Source organism: Canis aureus, chromosome 28 (assembly GCF_053574225.1).
Source record: "Canis aureus isolate CA01 chromosome 28, VMU_Caureus_v.1.0, whole genome shotgun sequence".
NCBI lineage: Eukaryota > Metazoa > Chordata > Mammalia > Carnivora > Canidae > Canis > Canis aureus.
Genome location: NC_135638.1, coordinates 38,568,303 through 38,592,329, shown reverse-complemented (window position 1 = coordinate 38,592,329; position 24,027 = coordinate 38,568,303). Strand labels below are relative to the sequence as shown.

General features: G+C 36.5%; 1 protein-coding gene across 11 annotated transcripts in view; it reads right to left on the bottom strand.

Moving 5' to 3' along the window:
• Positions 1 to 24,027, bottom strand: part of PXDNL (peroxidasin like) — a 429,362-nt gene that overhangs the window by 24,305 nt on the left and 381,030 nt on the right. For 7 of the 11 annotated variants that reach the window (XR_013367442.1, XM_077876968.1, XM_077876969.1 and 4 more), the window contains 2 exons: positions 8,007 to 8,141; positions 5,628 to 5,836 (listed from right to left, as the gene is read on the bottom strand). Coding sequence is in view for 8 of the 11 variants with exons in the window: in XM_077876968.1 (XP_077733094.1) it covers positions 5,628 to 5,836; positions 8,007 to 8,141 (344 nt within the window). In the remaining 3 variants the exon portion in view is untranslated. Of the gene's footprint in view, positions 1 to 2,686; positions 4,377 to 5,627; positions 5,837 to 8,006; positions 8,142 to 24,027 lie in introns of those variants that run through there. The other 4 variants (XR_013367443.1, XR_013367444.1, XM_077876975.1 and 1 more) reach the window with 2 other exon arrangements.

The following is a 24,027-nucleotide window of genomic DNA, read 5'->3' as shown; positions in this document are numbered from 1 at the left end:
TTCCACATCTCTGGTACTACCAGTAGTAGCATCTGTGCAAATTACGAGCTCCTTTAGTGACTTCCAGTGCACTGCTGGGTGGTGTGACAAAGAAATCAAACCAGGAATATCTATAACTGGTCCCTGGAAAAGGACATCCTCATACATGGCATCCATTTGTCTTTAGATACTTTCAAACAAAGTAGTTCACACATATTTAGCTGCAGTTTGCTCATACTGAAAGATCAGAGTCAATACAGCAGACAGTTTGAATCTATGCGTCAAATTCAGAGGGTAGGCAGAGAAATAAACCCATGAGGCAAAAAGTATGAGATGGGCAATGACAAAATGGGACAAACAAGATGCTAGGGAAGTTTTCCTAAGTTTCTGGAGGTTTGCTGTGTGATTTTTGTTTCTATTTAAATATATACATATATATATATATAATATTTTAAGCATATTTTAAATATATATATATATATTTTATTTTAGAGAGAGAGAGATCTAGAGGGAGAGAGTGAACAAGCAGGGTGAGAGACAGAGGGAGAAGTGAGAGAGAATCTCAAGCTGACTCTCTGCAGAGCATGGAGCCCCATGCAGGACTCAGTCCCAGGACCCTGAGATCATGACCTGAGCCTGCTTGAGATTCTCTCCCTCTCCCCTCCTCCACCCTTGTTCTCATAGTCTCTCTCTCTACAAACAAAAACAAAAACAAAAACAAAAAATCCCATGGGCTTCATGGGCTCAGAGCCCATGGGATTTACATTTTCCCAAACAAGAGGACAGGAGGGAGCATGAATGACATAGTAAACAGTTAAAACATGTTTTGCTTTTTCTTTGTGGTAACTTCTAGGGTTCTATACAAGAATGCTTTTAATCTTCAAAGAAACAAGTGTTTTAACCTGAATTCCAGGTCCTACTTTCAGATCAAAACTAGTTTTCCCACAGCTTGCTTCTGTGTATTTTTAGCCCACACAAGAGAGTACATAAAATGATTAAACAGGAACCTCCATGACCTTCAGCAACCATAACTGCTGGTTAACACTGTCACACAGGAGAGCTCATGTACCCATGTTTTCCCCAAAGAGTTTAGACCTTGTTCAGAATGCAGTCAACAAAAGGCAAGATGAAAGATGTCTGCCTGGCCCAGGGGTAGATGCCTCATCACAGGGTCACAAGAACTGCAGGGATTCCCCAGTGTGGAAGGCAGGTCTTCCCCTGGGCTCCCAGTCCCAGGGTCAGGTGTCCTCCGGGCTCCCAGTCCCAGGGCCAGGACAGGACTGTGCTGATGTCCTGGGAAACAGCTGAGTGCTGAGTGCTCCTTAGGGTCCCTGACACCTGGGGAACCACCCAGACGCAGAAGAAGACTCAGGGCAGCTCAGCTCTGTAAAGACTTGACGTCCAGATTTCTGTGGTTTCCCTGATAGCTTCTGTCTTCAGGGCCTGCTGAGGGTCTCTAAATCTCAGAGAATGACCTGGGTAGATGGGCTGTGTTCCTCCCTCAGCCTGGAAGCGACTGATCACCTTCTGTGAGGTTTTTGCCATGGAGGTAATGGCAACAACCTAACCTGAATCCCCATGATCCAAGAGAAGAAGAGTAACTGTCCATTCCAGACAGCTGACAGCCAAGGAAAGATTAGGAGACGCCATAGTCAGAGCATGCCCCGTGGGATGGAAGAGCAGAGAATTATAACAAAGGAATTTAAGGCATATCAAATACTGCAGAGACAAACTTCCTAAAGCTTAATTAGATGGTGTTGAAACTAAGAAATTAAATGGAGGAATTTAAAAGGAATATGGTTCTTACTGAGACTGAAATTAGTGAATTTGATATTAGTGGTCATGTACAAAAATTAGAACATTTAGCAAAAATATAAGAGGGTGAGAAGGATAACAAAAGAGATTTGGAGGGTAAACTGTGTAGACCTAATACCTAATATTATTTCAAAAGGAAAAAATATATATTATGCAATATTTAAAGAATATATGATAATTAAGGAATATGAGATTCACATTCCCCTTTGCTGAAGAAAATTATAAATCTATGAATTGAAATTGGTCACTAATTTTAAGACTGAGTTGATAAGAAAAGTTACATTTAGTCATATTCTGACCCAGTAATATATATAAGTGGAATGACTTGGGGATATTTATACAGTGGTATGAAGCAAACATAAAAGGTCTAACGCCTTAATGCCCTAACACACCCCATTGCTTCACTGCCAACACAAACACACAGCATCACAGCTCTCTAAGGGAATACAAGTCCCGTGTCCATCTTTTAGGTCTTATGCCTTCTACTTACCAAGAATAATAAAGTATAGTTATCCAAAACTCAATTGCATTAACAATATTACTGTTTTGGAAAGATTAGGACTTAATTTCAATTATTTATGCATTTAGGAGAACAATTTCCTTAGGATTTTTGTTGTAGTTAAATTTAAATTTGGAAACTTTGATAATCATTATTAACCAATAGGCTACTATTTATGGGAAATAGAACTAAAGAAATAGATGTGAAAGAAATTTCTTCTTTAAAAGTAATATATAGGGCAGCCCAGGTGGCTCAGCGGTTTAGCGCCGCCTTCAGGCCAGGGTGTGATCCTGGAGACCCGGGGTCGAGTCCCACATCGGGCTCCCTGCATGGAGCCTGCTTCTCCCTCTGCCTGTGTCTCTGCCTCTCTCTGTCTCTCTCTCTCTCTGTGTCTCTCATGAATAAATAAATAAAATATTAAAAAAAAATAAAATAAAAGTAATATATATAGAGTTTAGTTGACAGCTTGAAATACCTTTTCTTCTAATAAAGATAAGCCACTAAGATTGCTCAGAGTGGCTGTTTAAATGTGAAACTGAGCTCTATGTTTTCTCTAGGACAATGTCAGTTAAAACAATTAAACCATTTAAGCATCATTATTGTATTTGTCTTAACCCGAGAATAAGAGGCTAGTGAAGAATCCTTCAACAGGCATGAGAATATGAGTAAGACAAGTATAAAGATTAGTGAAGATGCTGAATTCTAGATCCTTGAGTACATCCACTAATACATCCATTCAATACATCCATTAATGCTTTAGGAAAGTAACAGCTTCAGGTCTGAGTGGTGGATACAAAGTGGCTGATACAAGCATTTCTGGTTCCAGTTAATTCAGGCCACTATAATGTATGACCTAAGGAAAATTACAGAGCAACAATCTACAAAGTAATCCCTCAGTGAATTGAATAATTCTATCTGCCCCTAAATACCTGCATGCTGCTGTTAATTGGGAGGTGTAAGAAGCCGATGCTGTAAATAAACATCTGCTTTTGAGCAGTTACCAAGTATCTTTATTTAAAATCTCTCATTTTAAAGAATGTCTTTTAGGTTTTTTTTTTCTGAAAAATTAAGCCTGTTGGTCAAAAAGTACAAGGAAATACAAAATCTGCATCTACTTACAATGGTTCTCGTTATAAACATGTCCCGCTTCCTTACATTATGATTTATTTGTATCTTGAGGTGCATTTATATCCTTAGGTGATTTTGTTCCGGAATTGACTTCTGAGCACTGTATAAGGAAGGGATATGCTGCCATGTGGCCAAGCATGGTTTTAAGAGTGATAGTGCCATAAAAGAAGACAATGTATTTTTCTTTCCATCTTCTTGGTAAATGTTTACTATTGGTTAATTAATTTCCAGGTGTTTTGTTTTTTTTTCAGACACTATCAAAGAAAGAGCATTCTTACTATTGCTCAAGACCACAAATCAGGATCTTAATAGTAAGAATGCTTCACATATTCAAGACTCACTCCTTCCCTTGCCTGTTATGTTTTTGCAATGCATTTTCCATAACATATCACCAATAACAAATGTGTTAGCATTTAAGTAAGAAAGAATCTCTCTCTCCTGGGTCTGGAGATGTCTGAATCGGATAGTACATTGGAGCCACAGGACTGAAGGAGAAGGAGAGTGGAAGAGACAGAGTGCCCTCGCTGGGTGCCGGCTCCCTGTCTGTGCCATGCACCTGTCCTCAGAGGAGACCGTGCACACAGAGAAAACGGCTGAGGCTTTCAGGTTGGCCGTAGGTTTAAATCCTGGCTTAGGGAACTCAGAATATGTATTTAGCATCCAGGAGCCTCACTTTCCTCAAATGTGAGTCAGGGACAAGGATAGCCACCTTGAAAGACTCATAAAGATTTTGAGGTAGGTAGGCATTATGTATGAATATGAATCCCCTGCCACAGGGCTGGCAGTATGAGCGTCTAGAAAAGGCGGACGTGGGCATAATGGGACCACAACTTTGGCTTCCTGGACTTGAGTCAGAGCTTCCATCCGGAGCACAGCTATTTCCATTGTGGCTCACACCCTTCCACGCCATCTATTTTTTCCTTCTGCTCAATGGGCTCAATGTCCAGTCCGATGACTGCAGAAAAAGCAAGAGGAGTGTTACTACTTGCCACTCATCTTGTTTTGCACATTGCTTACTCTTGTCCCATGTTTCATAGAGCTGGAAATATTTCATTATTCCTGGCTGTAATCACCAAGAATTTGAGGTGAGGAAAAGTATACCTCCTCCTCACAGTACTAAATGACTTTCTTCTCTGTCCCATAAAACCCACGGTACAGAAAAAGGAAACTGCACCTCAGGTGTCATTGTGTTTTTGGCTCAGCATTCTCTCATATTTCTAGTACTTGTTTTTCCCACTCTGGAATGTTTGGGGCTGATAACATCTCCTCTCTTCTCTTCTCCTGTGAATGGCAAGCACCACTTCTTTGACGGGATCTGCCATTTCCTTCTCAGAGAATATCAGAGCTCCCCCAGGGCCATAGTCTCTATCCATGGCAGGTACGAGGCCACTGTTGCCTAGGTGTTGGTAGAGGCAGGAAGAGACACAGGTGTGGTATCACGTGATAGATATGTACTCACATGTGGAAGCTCACATGTTCTGCTCAGAACCATCAAGTCTTAGTTCATTTCTAGGTGTCAGCAGACATACCTCCTTTCCCTAGCCCCAGGTCACCACTTACTCCAAGTTATCTGACACTCTTGAGCCATATTCTTCTTATTTATTAAAGGAGAATAGAGCCACATTTCTTAAGAGGTATTGTGATGACAAAATAGATGCTTATAATGCACCCTAGGTAGTTTAGCTCATAAAGGTGACATAGTAGATATGGCAAATTATGTTGTGTCACTAGAGAAAGTTCTCTAGTTTTATCAAGACATTCCCAAATTTCCAATGAACATGGGTGCAACACCTTATAGAGACTAGTCTAAATTATCTGAGCTACTATGATTCTTTTCTCCTCTCTGTGGTCAGCTGACCCCCAGGAAGTAGATATATCCAGTCCCAAATGATTGTAGTTTGATGTTTGGCACAGTCATCTGAAGGGCATGAGAACTAGACACCAGACTGATCACCAAGTTCCACCCCATTCTGCTGGGCCCTCCCCACTGTAACGAGGGTAGATCCAAATGGAGGAGGTTGGGAGGTGGAACCTCTGGCTTTCCCTTTGCCCTGTCCAACATCTGTCTGATTCCTAAAGGAAGAAGACCCTCTTTCGAGTGTTTTCTTCTGTGCACCTTTGTTTAAGAAGCAGAGCCTTCAATGCTAGAAATCACACAAGTGTGCACATATGCAAATCCAGATAGGCTGACTATACACTCACTGACCTTCGCAGCAGTCTTGCCACATTCGAAGATCCACCTGTGGTATCTCATCGCAGCTCAGGTAATCCTGTGGGTATTTTGCCTTCACAAAGACATCGGCCTGGACTTGCTGGATGTTGTCACCATTGTCACAGAGCACACGGCCCAGGGACGCCTGCCTCAGCTGAGTGAGCTGTGCGGGAGTGAACACTCCAGGATTCTCGTACCAGAATCTGGTGGTCAGCAAGGAGACGCGCAGAGTGAGGGGCTGAGGGAGCACTGCACTGAGCTACATGCCGAGCAGTCAGAACAGCAAAGAGCTCAGTGAAGGAGAAACATAAGGAAAGGATTATGTGTGTTCTCCAACTAAGCGTGCTTTGAATTGCCTCCAATATTTTATAAAGTTCTTAAATCCCATGCTTTTGAACTATCACTTTCTATTCAAGTTTTACAAAATGATTCAAAGTAAAGCTTTTAAAAATTTTTTAAAAATATGTTTTTTAACTTAAAATCCCATAAACTAACTTTAGAACTTACTTGAACAATTTAATATTGACATATTTGCCTAAAGGGCAAAAGGGAAATGTTGGTTAATTATTAATACACACTAGTTCACAATATCTATTGGCTAATTAGAATAAATACATTTGATTTCAAATGAAACGATTCAGTTTTAAAACACTATTAAAATGACCCCTTGTTCATTCCTTCAGGAAGTATTTCAGTACCATATACCAAGCACTTTTCTCATGCTAGGCATACAACGTAAGATAGGAAGCAAAAGACTGTTGCCCCTCACATGTATATGGGCTAAGTTGTGTCCTCTCAAAATTCATATGTTGAAATCCGGCCCCCAGTACTTCAGAACATGACTTTATTTGGAGACAGGTCCATTAAAGAGGTAGTTAAGTAAAAATAAGGTCATTAGGGTGTCATGAGGGAGTTAAGTTCATAATCCAATACTAGTGTCCTTATAAGAAAAGGAAATATGGCCACAGACAGGCACACAGAAGGAAGATTATGTGAAGAGAAAAGGAGAAGTTGGTCATCCACAACTCAAGGAGAGAGGCCTCAGTAGGGACCAACCCTCCCAACCTTGATCTAGACTCAGGAACTATGAGACAATACATTTATTATTTAAGGTACCCCACCTTTTGGACTTTGTTAATGGTAGCCCTAGTAAACATACAAAAGAGGAAGGAAGACAGCTTACACCAAAAAACCAAAGCTCTTCCAAATTTGTTTAGTTTTTGACTACATATATGCTTAAGTTATTATCACTCAAACATATTAGCCCAATGATGTATTGCAATAAATTCGGAGTGCTAAAACTAATTTATAAAAATTAAAAGGAAATATTACACTATGAATGTTTGCCAATGTGCAATAAAAGGAATTAAATGTTACTACTTTCTTTATAATTCATAAATAGAAGAGATTGGGGAGAAAAAATTTAAGTAAAGAATAATTTTTTAGTAAAACTTTAACTAAAACCTAAGTTCTAAGCAGTGTTTTAAGTCCTTTATACATGATTAATCTCTGCAATAATATAAACGGTTGAATTGTCAAACAGGTTCACAAGAATCCTAGCTCTTATCCAAGATTATACTAGTGATTTGGATGATACAGCGAATGCCCTGGAACACATTTGGTTCAAGTAATAGAAGAGAGCTAATAGTGTGTCCCATGCCAATCCTGGGAGGGTTGCTTAGTTTTTCAGTTTTCTTAGTTTTTATACTTTAGTTAGCCTTACAATGAAGAGATTACCTGAACTTACATCTTCTGCCAGCTGTCTTTTATAATTTCATGAATTCAAGTTGATTTATAATCAACACTTTAGGACAAACCAAGAGGTTTTTAGGAAGAATTCCCAGTTATCTTTCCACTAGTAAATGCCCTTAACTCATAGTTTTGCAGGGAGGTCTGGTCAATTGGTCTTCCATGAGGATGAAGGGATGGAGCTGCAGGCCTGATGTCAGCTCCTGCACTGCCAACATCATTTACAGTTGCCACAATCTCTGAACCTAAGATACTACTATTAATCAGACTTTACAGATGAGGAACAGGTTCCAGGTGTCATGCTTCATGAAGTTAAAGAGCTGCGAGTAAAGATGGTCAGATTTAAATGCATGGTAGTGACTCTAGTGCATCCTTATAACCACTGACTTCTATGCTTTTCCTAGACAGTCTGTTTCTTTTTTTCTTACAAAGATTTATAAGAATTTACAAATATGAATGCTATCTGGTATTATCAATAGTCAGAAAAATTCTGTGACCAGTTACTATTTGTTATTTCTCATATTCAAAATATTTTGAATCTCAGAAAGTATGGAATCACACTTATAATGTTATTGTACACCTATATTTTGTTATCTTTGATAACTATAACAGATAATTCTTCACCTATCTCCATCTCTTAGCCGCTGAAACTGGGTAACAAACAGGCACATAAGTGTTGGTCCCACTCTTGTACCAGGGATCAGGTCTTCAACCATGAGGGCGGGCCAGAAGTCAATGTTGCCTGGGTTACCATACAACCTGAAACAAAGACATACAGATATCACATGCTGGAATGTTAAAGAGACAATGACAGTATTACTTACACGAATGACTATAAAGCATTTTCTTAAATTTATACACACTAAAAAGAAAAGCAGAGATTTTTATGATTCCCATTCCACAGGTAAAAACTTTGAGATGATGGGATCACCCAGCTGGCCAGGGAACAAAGCAGTGACCTAACCAAGAACATTTAACATCAGTCATGTAACATCTACTGTGTTCTTCTTTGTAATTATCCTGTAAGTATATGGAATATAATTCTGTGTGTATATATCTCTATCCAACTAATTCTTTCAGAAACATGTAACAAATAAGCTAATTAGCTAAATATTAAAATTTTTCCATGTAAACAGAGTAAAAAAATAATTTGTGGAAATAATATAATGTGTTAGGGAAATTTTCTCTTGTTAAAAAGACAATGACATTTGATTTGGGATCTGAAGTGATTTTTCAAAATTAAAAAAAAGTCATAATGCAAGTGATAATTTAAGCAAACAGCTTTGGACACACCATCAATTTAAAGAAAGAAAATAAGACCAATAAGTACCCATGAAACTCCTTGTGAGAGTGGCTGAGACTGTTTTCTCTCTGTCCTCAAGGATAAACATAGGAAAAACTTGACATGTTCCATACTTTAACCATTTATTTCATATGTGATTCCATAGACACCATATAGTTCAGCTTCATATGTTTTAACCTTGACACAGATAAAAAAATAACGTTCATACATCCTTTTTTTTCACTCAACCTTTTATTTGGAGATTCATTTGTATTGTTGCACTAATTTGCTTCCTTTTCTCTAGTCTATAGTAGCCCATTGGATATTCTTCCAATTTAGCTGTCTATTCTACAGGTGCTGAGTATTTGCAGTGTTTTCAGCTCTTTTACTATGAACATTGTCATACATGCCTCTTCATATGGACAAAGGTCTCACTAGACCAGGCATCTGTAAATTTTTATGAAAAGGATGAGACTGTAAATATTTTCAGCATTGTGGACTACATTTTGCAATTACTCAACTTTTTCCCTTTTCCACAAAAGCCGCCAAAGACAAAACATAAAAAACGGACACAGATTTGTTCCAATAAACGTTTATTTACAAAATCAGGTAGTGGGTTAGATTTGGTCAATGGGCTGTGATTTGCAGATCCCTGCTCTAGAACATGCTGATGCGAAAGTTTCAAATACCAAGTGTGGAGCATGATGTTTTCTATTTTAATAGATAATGCCAAACTGCTGTCCAAAATATATAGGCAGTTCATATTCTCATAATGAGCAAATAGAAGTTCTCTGTGATACATATCCACATGTATATCTTCAATATTAATAGACAGTGCCCTTGCACATTGAACTTATTTTTCAAATTTTCTGTTTAGTTTAATCTCATGGCTACTCCCCTTCTTCTCCTTTCCCCACTCCTCCTTCCTTCCCCTCCCCCTTTGGCCCTTCTCCATCCTCCCTTTCCTGTTCTTCCTCTTCCTCTTGCATTTCTTTTCTTAATTTCTCATGATAGCTGGGCTTTTTATATCTCCAAGTACTTGTTTGAGTGTCTGAGTGCTTGTTTAATTCAGATTCAAGTGTTGTATTATAGAGTCCTTCTGTTTCAATTTTTTTTCCCTGGGAGAATTTTTCTCTGAAATGTTTTGATTTGCATTTTTGTTTTCTTGCTACCTAGCTTTATTTGAAATAAGCTTTCTCTCTCTCTCTCCTTTATTCTAGACATTTCATGAAATGGATTTCTAGTTTGGCAGCATAATCTTCTGTCACTGCCGTAAAGTACAGCATCCTTGATTGCAGTGGGAGACAGCAGGCATTGGTGGGTTGTATTTCTCTTTCATTCCTACAGCCATCTTCCTTTCATTTCATTCTGCATTAGCTTCCTATTAGATCTGCAAGGGTGCTACCATTTCTTTCCTTAACTTCTGTCACCGAAACATTGCTACTTCTGGTCACTTTCGGCCCTGTGACTGGTGTTGTAGACTCTGGAAATTTCCAGAGCTACATTTGGTGAGTCAGCACTTACTGCTGAACTTTGCCTTTCTAGAGAGATTTCTTTTTTCTCATAGTTCATCCATGCCCTGATCCCCTTTCTTTTGTCCACAAAGATTTTTAAATTCTCCAACCTTCTCTCCAGGACCACAGACTTACCGTGGAAGTGGAGCTTCAATGGCAGCTCTGTTGGAACTTGGTGATTATATTCAAACTTAAAGAAATTTGAAATTCATGCCATTCTTGCCTCCTACTAATTCTGAATGTATGAGTCATGTGTTATTTGGTGTGTGCTCTTTGTCAGTCTGATAGTTTGTAGGAGGCCACATTAAGAGATTTAAAATCAAATGTCCATTATTTTTCTAAGACTAACTTGATGGGTATGAAATGGTATTTCATTATCATTTTTCATTATCCTGATTAATTATTTAGTTGAGCATCTGCTATATATTGATTGGGCATCTTATTTTTACATAAAATGCCTATTTATACCATGTCTTTTTCTCATTTTCCCATTGGATTATGTTTTTCTGTCTTACTTCAGGAGTTCTGAATATATTCTGTAAGCTAATGCATTATTATCTATGTTCAAATGTATTTCTCAAGTTTGGGATTTTTTAAAGATTTATTTATTTATTTGAGGGGGGAAAGGGCAGAGAGAGAGAGAGAGAGAAAGAGAATCCCAAGTAGACTCCCCACTAAGCATAGGGTCCAATGTGGGGATTCCTCCATCCCAGGACCCTGAGATCATGACCTGAAGCCAAAGTCAAGTCAGATGCTTAACTGACTGAGGCACTCAGGTGACCCAACAGGACTTTTTGTATTAATTACTTTCATTATGTTAGACGTCGATGAAAATATTGTCTAAATTTTAAGGCTAACTTTATCAATTCATTGTAATTTTTTTAACTTAAAATAGAAAACGCTTTTCTTCCCCAATGCCATAAAGATATTCTCCTTTATATTTTTAAAAGTTTTAAACTTTTGTCTCTCAGATTTAAGTCCCTCATCTATTTGAAATTGATTTTCTTTTCTTTTCTTTTTTTTTTTAATTGATTTTCAAATGTGATGTGAGATAGGAATCCATACTCATTTTTATCCATGGATAGCCAATTTTTACAGCACCACTTATTGAGAATGTTCTCATTTCTTACTAATTTGTTCTGCACTACTTTCAAATATCATGGTTCCACACAGAAACACATATTTTTGTGTGTGGCTTTCTATTCTACTCTATCAATCCATCTGTCTATTCTTGAATCAATATCACACTACATTAATTACTAAAAGCTGTATAATAAGTGTTGCTAAGTGGAACATCAAATCACTCAATTAGATTCTTCTTGGCCATTTTCTCTATCAAGTTAATTTTAAAATCAGCCTGTTGGTGCCACAACAAAGAACTATTAAGATCTTAATTAAAATTACAATGAATATATTATTTTAGGTGAATACTGACACATTTGAATTACTTACTTTTTTTTTAAGCTTTATATCATGTGGTCTTTATTAAAAACTAAAACACAGGAAAATTTAACAAAACATTTTGATTTCAGGGATTTGCCCAAGCATTTTTTTTTTTTAATTTCTAATTTACTGGTGCTTACAGAAGGATTTCATCTGCTTTTGCAAATTCACTGGTCATGATGAGGACATTAAAAGACCAGCTGTTACCAAAGAAATTTTGTATCTGCAATAAAATACGCACATGTAAAAGCAAAGCAGAAATTCATCACATTTTGTGTGGGACATTTTTATAAGCCTACATAGTCATAGCTATCCACATAGATCTTAGCAAAATTTTTCACTTAAAAAAATTATCCAGATAGTTGTAAGAAAGGCGGAACCTCCCTTTCTTCTCTACCTTGTGTTGTGTATGGCTTACCATGAAGTCCATATTCATGAAAAATGTCAGCTCTTAATTTCATTATGTTTTCTGTTTACCTCTGATTATTTAGGAACATTTACAGTCAGTATTAAGCTTCAAGGCAAAGAAATGGAAATGGTCTTTTTCTGTAAGTCTTCTTTCATTTTTTGTTCAGTAGAATTACTGAATCTCAGTCCTCCTGAGCAAAATCCACGTCTCCGTTTCTTAAGTACTCTTTAGTAACTACCCTGAGAGTTCTTTGATATCAGAGAGGGTGACAAACATGAGAGACTCCTAACTCTGGGAAACAAACAGGGGGTACTGGAAGGGGAGGTGGGTGGGTGGATGGGGTGACTGGGTGATGGGCACTGAGGGGGGCACTTGACCGGATGAGCACTTGGTGTTATGCTATATGTTGCAAATCAAACTACAATAAAAAAATATACAAAAAATTTCTTCCTAACACATTGCACGGCTTTTGTTAATCTTTTCTTCTCAGTTGGTATTGCAATTTGATTTTTCTTATATTCCTCTTAGTTTACTATGTACAGAATTTGCAAGAAATAGTTGTGATAGTTTTATTTTATCCTTTCCAGTATTTGTCTCTTTCTTATTTTACTGCCTCCCTATGGTTTTCAATACAATTTTGAATATTAATCACAGTAGTTGCCATCCTTGTCTTATTCATGTGTTTAAATGAAATGCTTTTAACATTTAATCAATTGCAGTAGATTTTTTTGAGCTGCTCTTTATTAAGTCAGGATGTTCCATTTTCTTAAAATACTAAGAGCTTTTCTTAAATTTAAGAGAGATGCTGCATTTTACCTGAGATATTCTTTTCTACAAACATTGAAATCACCATTTTTCTTTTTAATATTCATGACATAAATTCTATCAGCACTTTAAAAATGTCAGATCAATTATATTAGCAGAATAAACCTATTTTCATCATGTTTTATATATACATTGCTTGACTTCAATTTTTAATACTTTGTTTAGAAGTTTTTATCTATGGTCGCCTGAGTGGCTCAGTTGGTTAGGTGTCTGCCTCAGCTCCCATCATGATCTCAGGGTCCTGGGATCTAGTCCCACATCCAGCTCCCCATCCAGCCCTGCATCCATCAGGCTTCTCTTTCAGTGGGGAGTCTTCTGCTCCTCCCCTTCCCCATGCTCTTTCTCTCTCTCTCTAAAATAAATAAATTTAAAAAGAATAAGTTTTTATCTAAATTTATATGATACTGTCCTTATTTTTTTTAAAGATTTTATATATTTATTCATGAAAGACAGGGAGGGGGAGAGAAAGAGAAAGAGAGAGAGAAGCAGAGACACAAGTAGAGGGAGAAACAGTCTCCATGCAAGGAAGCCTGACATGGGACTTGATCCCAGGTCTCCAGAATCTTGCCCTGGGCTGAAGGTCACGCTAAACTGCAGAGTCACCTGGGCTCCTTGAGAGATTGTCTTATAAAAGTTCCTTTTTTTCACACTGTCATTGTTTTTGCTTTTATGTTTTTTCTTTTTTTTTTTTTAAGACTTTTTTAATTTATTCATGAGAGACAGAGAGAGAGGCAGAGACACAGGCAGAGAGAGAAGCAGGCTCCATGCAGGGAGCCCAATGTGGGACTCGATCCGCGGACTCCAGGATTACGCCCTGGGCAGAAGACAGGTGCTTAACCGCTGAGCCACCCAGGCGTCCTGCTTTTATGTTTTTTAAATGTTAAAATAGTACTAGCCCCTAAAAGTAAGTTAATGTACTGTGTCCCCTGTTTGTATATTTTCATTAAAACTCCAAAGGCCTTAGGACTTTAGGACTAAATTGAATATTATATTGATTTCAAGAACAAGTGTCCAAATTTATTTTGAAAGCTTCTTTTCCATTTAAAGTCATAACATCTAGCATATTTTGCCACAGCATTTGGTTTCTCTTTATTGCTGTGTCCTCTGCCTTACATTTTTTTTCTTTTTTAAAAAATTTTATTTATTTGAGAGAGAGAGAGGTAGAGACACAGACAGAGGAGAAGCAGGCTCCATGTGGGGAGGCCGATGTGAGACTCAATCTTGGGACTCCAGGATCACACCCTGGGCAGAAGGCAGGCACTAAATGGCTGAGCCACCCAGGCATCCCCCTGCCCTACATTTTCAAGAAAATAAGTTAAAAAATTGTAACTTAAAAGTAAATTTTAATTATTGTTGTGAGTTGAGTGATGTCCTGAAAGATATGTTGAGCCCTGAGCACCTGTGAATGTGCTCTTACAATTTGAAAGTAGGTTCTTTAAGGATGCAATCAAGTTAAGATGAGGTTAGGAGGGTGGGCTTGAATCCAATATCTATATGACTGATGTCCTTATAAGAAGAGGAACATCTGAACACAGATACTAGTGAGAACACCATGTGATGACAGAGGCAAAGATTATACTTTACAGCAGCAGGCCAAGGAATGCCAAGGATTGCTGGCAAATCACCAGAAGCTAAGAAGAGGCAAACAATTTGCCCCTCTAATACAAGTTTTAGAGGCATCATGATCCTGCTGAGACTTTAAATTCAGACTTCTCACCTCCAGAACTGTGAGACAATAAACTTCAGTTATCTTCAGTCACCCAGTTTGTGGTACTTTGTTATGGCAGCACTAGGAAACCAAGACAATTATTAGCCCCCATAATTCCATACAAAAGCCATTCCCAGTTTCTGAAATAGTTTTCCGGCTAAAATGTTCATTGTCCTGTTCCCATGCTTTTTTTAATAAATGTAATATGATTTTGATCGCCTTTGAAGGTATCACTGAATTAATTTCTTAGATTCAGTAGTAAAGATGTTGCATTCTGAATGGTTAAAATGAAATTCTACAGCATATGATAAATAATGGTCAGGCTCCTCGCAGGGAGCTTCTTCTCCCTCTGCCTATGTCTCTGCCTCCCTCTCTGTATCTCTCAAGAATAAATAAATAAAATCTTAAAACATATATGGTAAATAATGGTTAGTGCAAATCATAAAGTTAAAAAAAGATGAAGTTAATGTCTGGGAATTGTTAAGAGTTCATACAAGAAATGATAGTTTGAGGTTATAGAAATTAGAACATTGAACTTTCCCAGATAGGGTAATCTTGGTTTTGTTAATTTCAGTCCTGTAATACTGATTTGTTTTTCATCTCTTAACCAACTCAGCTAAACCATGCCTATCCTTATTGTAACTAACTGCTTTTATTGTGGCTTACCACATAGCTCCAAGAAATGTTTAAGGGCCTTTTAAAGTTACTTAGTACAGGTATCATATTGAATAACTTATTAATCATATATGGCTTATGTTTGAAACAGTAACAGTAATGAACTCAAGCCTCATTAGAGGGAAGTCTGAAATCAATGAGTTCTCAAAACATTTTCTACTGATTCATCTGCATTTACTCAGGAGAACATTAGCTCTTTTTTTTTTAATTTTAAAATTATAAGATGTACATTTCTTTCATGGTTATAACTAGTAACTAGTAGGAATACAAAGCAGCTTCCATGTTTAATTCCTTTGGTATGTCAATTCACTTCTTTAGATTTCCTCCCCAAAGCTAATAGTAAACGTTTATTCCATGATCAAAAATATCAATCCATCATAAAGGTGGCATGGTTATTGATGAGGAAAACAAAGTCAAGAAAAATGTGGCTTAAATTAAATCTACTTAGATTGCCACCCACTGATAGATACCTGAAACATTCATAGTGTGACCTGCTTCAAAAAACCCATGACTGCCTTAATGTCTTAACACTTAATGTTTTTATTAAAGACTAAAAGTAACCTTATCTTAACAGCAGCTGGCCCCTCAAGGTCCTGAAAGCCTTGCTTCCAAATCCTTAGAGACTTATGCTCACTCTAAACCCTGCTAACTAAAATATATGTAATCAGTCACTGCTCACCATCTCAGTGTTGCTCTTTCTGGCCGTGGGTCCTGTCCCTGCACTATAATAAAATAATTTTTTTGCACCATAAAGTGTCTCAAGACTTCTTTCTTGACCATTGGGCTCAACAATCCCACAGCAGTGACTACTGTAGAGAGTTATATAATCCCGGGGCACCTGGGTGGCTCAGTTGGTTAAGCAGCTGCCTTCGGCTCAGGTCATGATCCTAGGATCCCAGGATCCCCAGATCCCCAGATCCCGGGATCCCCAGATCTGGATCCCTGCTCAACAAATGGGGAGTCTGTTTCACCCTTTCCCTCTGTCCCTCCTCCCACTTGTGTGCTCTTTCTCTCTCAAATAAATAAATAAAATCTTAAAAAAAAGTTATATAATCTGAGATGGCATCTGATCAGCACTGCTTCTGAGTGTGACAACAGCAGTGTACAACCTTCTTTCTGTTGAGGGCAGGAGTAAACTAGAAGGTTCCAGGTACTTTTGACCATAACAATGGCCTAAGTATTGCATTAGTGTGCACTGCCCAGAGTGAGTGTGAAAACTGTCTTCAGAAATAGTCTTCTATCTTTGATAAATGTAACATTTAACTGTGTTTCATTAAATTTAGTTTCTAATCTTTTTTATTACTGCAAAACAAACCACAGATAGACCAATAAGAGTAAACAAAGTCTAGCTATGTTTAAAGTGGTATTTTTGTTACGATTCGGATGTACAGAGTTGAAAGAAAAGATTTGCAAACTTTGGAATAAGCTATTGCATGCCAGAAAGACAATGATATAATCCACATCTAATTTTGTAACAATATTTTGACTTAAAGGTGGCTCTAGAAAGAAGAATTATCGTAAGAACTTTCAACTGGATCATCCTGAGAGACACCAGGGTAGAATGTCCTATATGGAACTTTTTTAAGGGATCTCCGTGCTTCCTGATTCAGAGTGAAAAACAGATAATGCAGCAAAGTATGATTTTAGTGAAACAAATAAAAGCCTTCACAACAAACACTGAGAAAAGGTGCTGGGTAAGAAAGTGTCCTTGTGGAAAAGCTTTCCGACACTCTGAACTTTTAGAATAAATGTGATCATTTAGTAGCTTTTAGAGAGAAAATATGAAACATGTCCTTCAAAAAAAGCAAAATGGCCTTGTGTACTCTCACACAAAATAAAATTTCTTCTGCCTCAGGATGATTGCTTCAATTTGTGAGAAATGAATGACATAAACTATCAAAGAAATTAAAACAATGAGAACATACTACCTTAACAGTGTGATTAGTCAGACCAGAAACATTGTACGATATAACTTTATGGTTGATTCAAAGTCACTAAAACACCAGAAAGAAAAATTAGTTCCTTAACCTGGAAGAAAAATTCCTCAAAATACTTTTGACTAGAAGCTTATCTCAGAATTCTAAATGTTTTCTGAAAGATTTTAATGACACCATACTGTTTTTCCTTTAAAATTATTCTACAATTAAAATTTTATGCATTTTGGAAAACCATAAAGCTATATCTTTAAGAAACATTACCTCTGCAACTGAAATGGCACAGAAAAATTAAGCAAATAGGGAAAATAAATTGTTACTTTTTTCTTTTTGAACAAATATATAATGCAATCCATTTTTTGCTTTTACAAGAGGAGAAACTTTACTCTCTACTACAACTTCACAGGAGGAAAATAATCTAGGCTACTTTACATAACATTTTATAGAGAACTAAAAATGTTAATAGTCATCACATTTTCAGAAGCAGAGTACAGTACATAGAACTCTGTGATTATATATAATAATAAAAAAATCATGGAAATTCTATCTTATGGTCAGTTAGAGGAAAAAGAAAAGGGACCAAAAAGAAAAAATAAACAAAAAGAACAAGAAGAATAAAAACATAAAGTCAAGGCAGAGAATTAAGAGCAAGAGATACAACCAAGCATCATAGAGACTGGGTAAACTTCCTCACAGAAAAAGGGACAGGTTCATATCCATCAGAAATTCATGTCATGGAGCACCAACATATTTGAAAAACAGAGAGAAAATCTTTCATGATAATAATATTTGGATGTTTACAGCATGACAAATAGTAACAATTAAATCCCTCCCCCTCATTAGCCCAGCGGTAGACAGAGATGAGGAATTTGACTTTTGGTATATTTTCCATTGTCAGGATAAAATACTGAAAAAAAATTTATTAAGTTCTACTCACATATATATAGTAACCATTTGAAATCTCTGGTTCTCAGAAGTGTTCTCTTTTTGCTTAAAAGATTCCTTAACAAGTAGGTATTGGATGTTAAAGACATGTAATCCCCCAAAAGAGACTTCTCATCATATAATAACCAAAAAGACAGGATAATAACTGAAAGAGGAAAGGAAACGTATTTTTCACTGTGTGAGACAATACTATCGAATGTCATGTCTATAAACCACATAAAATGATCTGATACACATCTTGTGGTAAGCATCCCACACTTAAGGAAATACAGTAAAAGCCTTGGTTTTAATTTCTGATTATGACATACACAATTAACTATTTCATTCAGTCCACAGATTCTTAATGATTTTTAGAGTTTTCTAGACATGAGTCTGGGATTAAGAATTGAACTAATTGACAGACTCTGCTCTAAAAAGGTGCAGGCCAATCAGGAGGCATAAACAGATATTTAAAACAGACTGTAGTATATAAAATAATACATAAAAGTATGTTGACAAAAACAGAGATTTATTCTACATCTCTGAAGTCATGCTCTATATATCATAGTAGTTGTAAGAGAAATAATAATATGATATTGAGATGAGAAAAAGATAAATGAAAAAGAGTGATGATAGATGATAATAGATGGTAGATAGATAAGAGTCTTTTCTATATGCCAGCTTAAGTGATCAGCATTTTATTTTTATTATCCTATTTGATGTTAACTGTAAACAATTGATTTATAAATTTCATTTGTGTCTCCCAAACTGCAAAACAATTTTGATTTAGTACCATCTGAACCTCTTCCATTCTGATCCATGACTATTTCAGAAGTTCTCCATCCAAATCCAATTTCCCACTCTTTACCTTTGCACATTCACAGATGAACTATGTTCCTTCTTCACAGAGCAAATAAAACCCACAGCCAGGACTTCCTCAACCAACCACACAAACTATGACACTGCTAACATCTCATCATCTTCATCTTCTCCCTTACAATTCTCCCTTCAAGACAATATACTAAAGCGGTGAAAATTCTCAAATTATTCTCAAAAGCAGTCTCCCTTTTGTATCTCCTATTACTCACTTGTCCTAATATGGCATATCGCATTGAAAATAAAAAGACACATTAACTACTGGTAATAGATCCTTCCTAGGTTTCCAGATGGGAATAGTTGTTGAGGGGCCATGAGTACATTGTATTTGGTATGCCAAGTCCAATCAAATAGGAACTGCTGGTTGCCATGAGAATCATGTTTTAGAAGAATTCTGAGATCACATCCAGGTTCAGTGAGAAAGAGCCCTCTAAGAGTTTAGCAGTGTTTGAAGCAGACATAATAGAAGGCGACTGGTCAGGCAACTGCTAGTTATTTGCCTATTCTCAGCTAGTGTTTCATTATTCATTACCATGTTGATTGTGTGTCTTTTATTAAGCAAATAGCAGGAACATGGTAGACATTTCATAAATACTTATTAAGTAACTTAACTAATAATTGAATGAATAGGTGAATATAATGATAAAAAAAATGTTTCTATCCTCAGAATACTAAGAATTATACTGCTGTTGTTGTGACTGTTATTATTACTTTCATCTTGAATGCGTGTTCAATTTTACCAAATGTCATTTTGTCATACTCTGAGATGATTGCATGGGTTTTATAATTGGACATTCTACTGTGGTCATTATACTGATACTGACTCAGTCTTATATTCCTGAAATTATCTCTCCTTAATCACACTGAATTATTCTACTACTATTCATTATTTGACTGAGAGATTTTTCATTCCTTATCAAAAAAAGATATTGAGATATGACTTTATTGATGCTGTCCTAAGGTTTATTACCAGAAGTAGGCTAGTTTCTTCTAATTAATTGAGTAGAGTTTCATCTCTTTATATATTCCATCATACAATGTGTTCTTTACAATTTGAAAGATTTTGCCTATTTAGAGCCCAGAGACTTGGGCTATTTCAAATTTCTAAAGGCTCGAATTTGGCATTGTATCTTTCATTCTCCTAAGATCAATTAGAAAATTATAAAGTTTTCAAAATTATTTTCATAGAAATAAAAATAGCAATTTTTAAGAAATTCTGCTTATTTTATGTTTTTATTATTTCCAGCACCTGGCTATATTAATTAATTACTCTTATTTTTCACCTTTCCACTTCGTGAATTTTTACTTTCATTCTTTCCAACTTCAGTTAGACACTTAAAATAACTAAGAAATAAATGTCTGCCAAGCTCAGCCTGTGAGATTTGTAGTTGTTGATTACCATAACCTAGCCTATCTTAACTGTGCAGGCTTCAAAGATACAGGTTTGTTCTATTTCCTAAGTTAGGTAGGCAGTAGATGGGTACATTGTTCATTAAATCGGAAGACTCAAGCCTTTCTTCCACTCTTTAACTCTTTACATTAATTTTTTCACTGTATCTTCCCTAGATTCCTTTTTCTATCTTTCGGAACATCTATAAATATTTGGCATTTTCAATCTTTCTGCACGACTCTTAATCTTTCTTATGATTTACTTTTTTATCTGTTAGTACTACATGTTGAGTGATTCCTGCAAGTTTCCAGTTCACTAATTCTTTATTCTAATTAGTTGTCTGAGATATCTATTAAGATATTAATTTCAATTCTGTCCATCATGTTTTAAAATTCTATTTACTTTTCAAATATCTGTATTTCTTATATTTTCCTTTTAACATGCTGTCTATATATTCTTTCACTTATTTATGTTAAACTTTCACAGTATTTTTCAAATTGATCTGTTCTCCCTTGATTTGGGATCCCAATACCTTCTTTGTTTTCTTTTGTTTATTGCTTTACATTTATTCTCATTGCTGGTTATCTTATGGCTATGTATTTACCCAATCAGTTTTTAATCGGTGTGCACATGTGACAGAGAGAACTTCTTGGGAGTCTGTTTTCGTTTCTGTGATTGTGCATATGTGCAGGCTTGTGGAAAACTCACACGGTGATTTCACCCAAGATTTTGCCAAGATCTTAGTGGTTTCCATGCCTTCCAGAGCAGTTTCTGTGCTAATGTGTCAGCTGGTCTCTCCAGCATCATGGTGTCTGAGTAAACTCAAATTTCTCTCCTGTGATAAAAATTTCACAAAGCTTTCTGTTTTATTCCAGCATCAGTCCCTGATGTTTAGTCAAGAAACTATCTTGCTGCTTCCTCTTTCCTAATGGGAAGTGTTTTTCTGATTCTCTTCATCCTTTGAATAGATGAAGCAGCCTTTATGCAGGGAGCTCTGTTTCAGCCCTCTACCTACAGTAGGCTGAAAGCCATGTCCTTGCCCTGGGTGGTATTAAAACCCCCACCTCTGATTCCTAGAAGCACTGTTCATGTATCATAACTCCTGGGCCAAGACAGCATTCACCACTGATTTCTCCTTGGCTTTTAGTTTCTTTGTCTTTTATGGCATATAAAAATTGTCCTTCATTTTGAGTTTTCATGTATAAAATCCTTCTTTATATTTTTACTTTTTTTTCAATAATTCTAAGAAAAAGTTCAACAAAAAGAAGCTTACTTTACTGAATTGGTTATTTCCCAAGAAATTCTTTTGAAGTCAGACTGTCATTGAAAGGAGGCTATCAGTCAAATTCTATAGAACATGTCATACTCTTTGTAAGGTTGCCTTTCTGCCATTTTCCAATAGTGGAATAGGTAAGAACAACAAAGAAAAATTTTAATATTATATTCAGTACAATATGTTTACATATTTTAATTTTATTTTCAAATGTTACTTCAGGTAGTTAAAAACGGAAATGGAGCTAGCTAATTCACTGACTATAGAATTCATATTTTTAAAAAAATTCTACCTTATCTAAAAAAGGTTATCAAGTACCATTCAGAGCTAATGCAATAATGGAGATATAGACCAAACTATCCAAAATTTGCAAAGAGCATCTGGTGTTACACAGAATGAAAAAAAAATTATTGACTTAATCCAATATCATTTTTTAAAGATTTTATTTATTTATTCATGAGAGACACAGAGAGAGAGGCAGAGACATAGGCAGAGGGAGAAGCAGGCTCTCTGTGGGGATCCTGATGTGGGACTCGATCCCAGGACCCTAGGATCATGCCTTGAGCCAAGGGCAGACACTCAAACACTGAGCCACCCAGCATCCCTGAGTTAATCCAATGTTTAAAAACATTCTAAACCGATTCCCACTCATTTATGTCTTCCTTAAACTCAAATGTTTTCAAAAGGGAATATTTTAGAATGTTCTATGAATTTCCATGCTTATGGAACTGAACCCTACACAGGTTATGTAATTACCCCAAGTTCTCAAAGTTGATTACTGTGACCCTAGAATAAAATCCAGATTGTATCACTAGTCCTATACCTTTTCTAATACTCTCGCTTTCTTCACATTGATTATGAATCAAATAAATATGAATATTAATTGGCACATTCCTTTCCTAACTTACCAAGCACTTAAAAAATGTTTTCTGTGTATTCTACTAACTTTGCATGTTAAACATTTTTCTCATCCACTAAAGCAGAAAATCACATCTATTACTCTCCCTAATTCAAGCTAACAAGTGAAGATGTAGATTCAAGGTCTCCTGGGATTTTTATTTGCTTAGTGAGGCAACCAGCCAATCTAATTGAATAGTACAAAGCACAGATTTTTTTCTTTTCTTTTTTTTTAAGATTTTATTTATTTATTTATTCATGAGAGACATAGGGAGAGAGAGAACCCCAGGATTACGACCTGAGCTGAAGGGAGATGCTCAACTACTGAGCTACCCAGGCATCCCCAAAGCACAGTGACAATAGTGTGCTTTGTATTATGAGGTTAGAAGAAACTGTTTGATAGTCATATAAATTAATAATATCAAGTTCCTCAATAATTTTAATACAAAGAGTAGAGATTATGTAACAGATTACTCTGATTTCATTTTGATATCTATTTTTTGAGAAAAAACACTTTGGGTTATACATAACATATAATGACTTGCATAATATAAAGTCAATGTCCTTTGCTTCCAATCTGAACTGTACCTTTCATGTGAATGTCGTGCTATCATAAGCAGGAAAGGGAAGACTGGCTACCATGGATATACATTCTTTCCAGCTTTACTTACAGAATATTTTTCTTTAATTTTCTTGAATTAACACTACTGACAACCAGAAGCTAAAGCAGATTCATTCAAACATGGCATCCTAATGTGTCCTTACAGCTAGCATTCACTGGGGGCTTCTTAGTTGCCCGGCACTGCTGAGTTTGACATGCCTTACATAATTTAATCTTCTCAATAAACGTATGAGATTTTTACTATTATTGTCCCTTTAGAGAGGAGAAATATGAGACCAGGAAAGAATACCAAAAGCTACGCAATAAGAAGAAATCAGAGAGAGCCAGAACCCCTGTGGTCTGACATCAAAGCCTTTGTTTCTATGTGTTGTATTGTTTCTCACAACCTCTTTTGTTCCACCAAATGCAAAACACCAATGCAAACCAATGCAAAACACCACCACTAACAATTTTTAAAAAGTAAAGAAAAATTATTGGCCATGATAAGTTTTGCATGATGACTGCACCTTTCACCTCTTCTCCCCCCACAAAGATAAGCATGTCCTAATCTCTGGCAACTGGGAATATGTTCACTATCATAGCAAAAGAGACATTGAAAATGTGAATAAATTGAGGATGTTGAGATGGGAGATGACCGTGGACTGACTACCTGTGTGATCACACATGTCCTTCACAATAGACAAGAAGCTGAAGAGTTGGTCAGGGAGAGTTGACTGCAGAATAGTGTCAGAATGATATGATGTGAGAAACTCAACCAGCATTGCTGGCCCTCATGGTGGAAGAAGGAGCACAGGCCAAGCAATCCAGGCAGGCTGTCTCCACAAGTTGGAAAGGAAAGCAAATGGATTCTCTCTCCTGAAGCCTGCAGAAAGA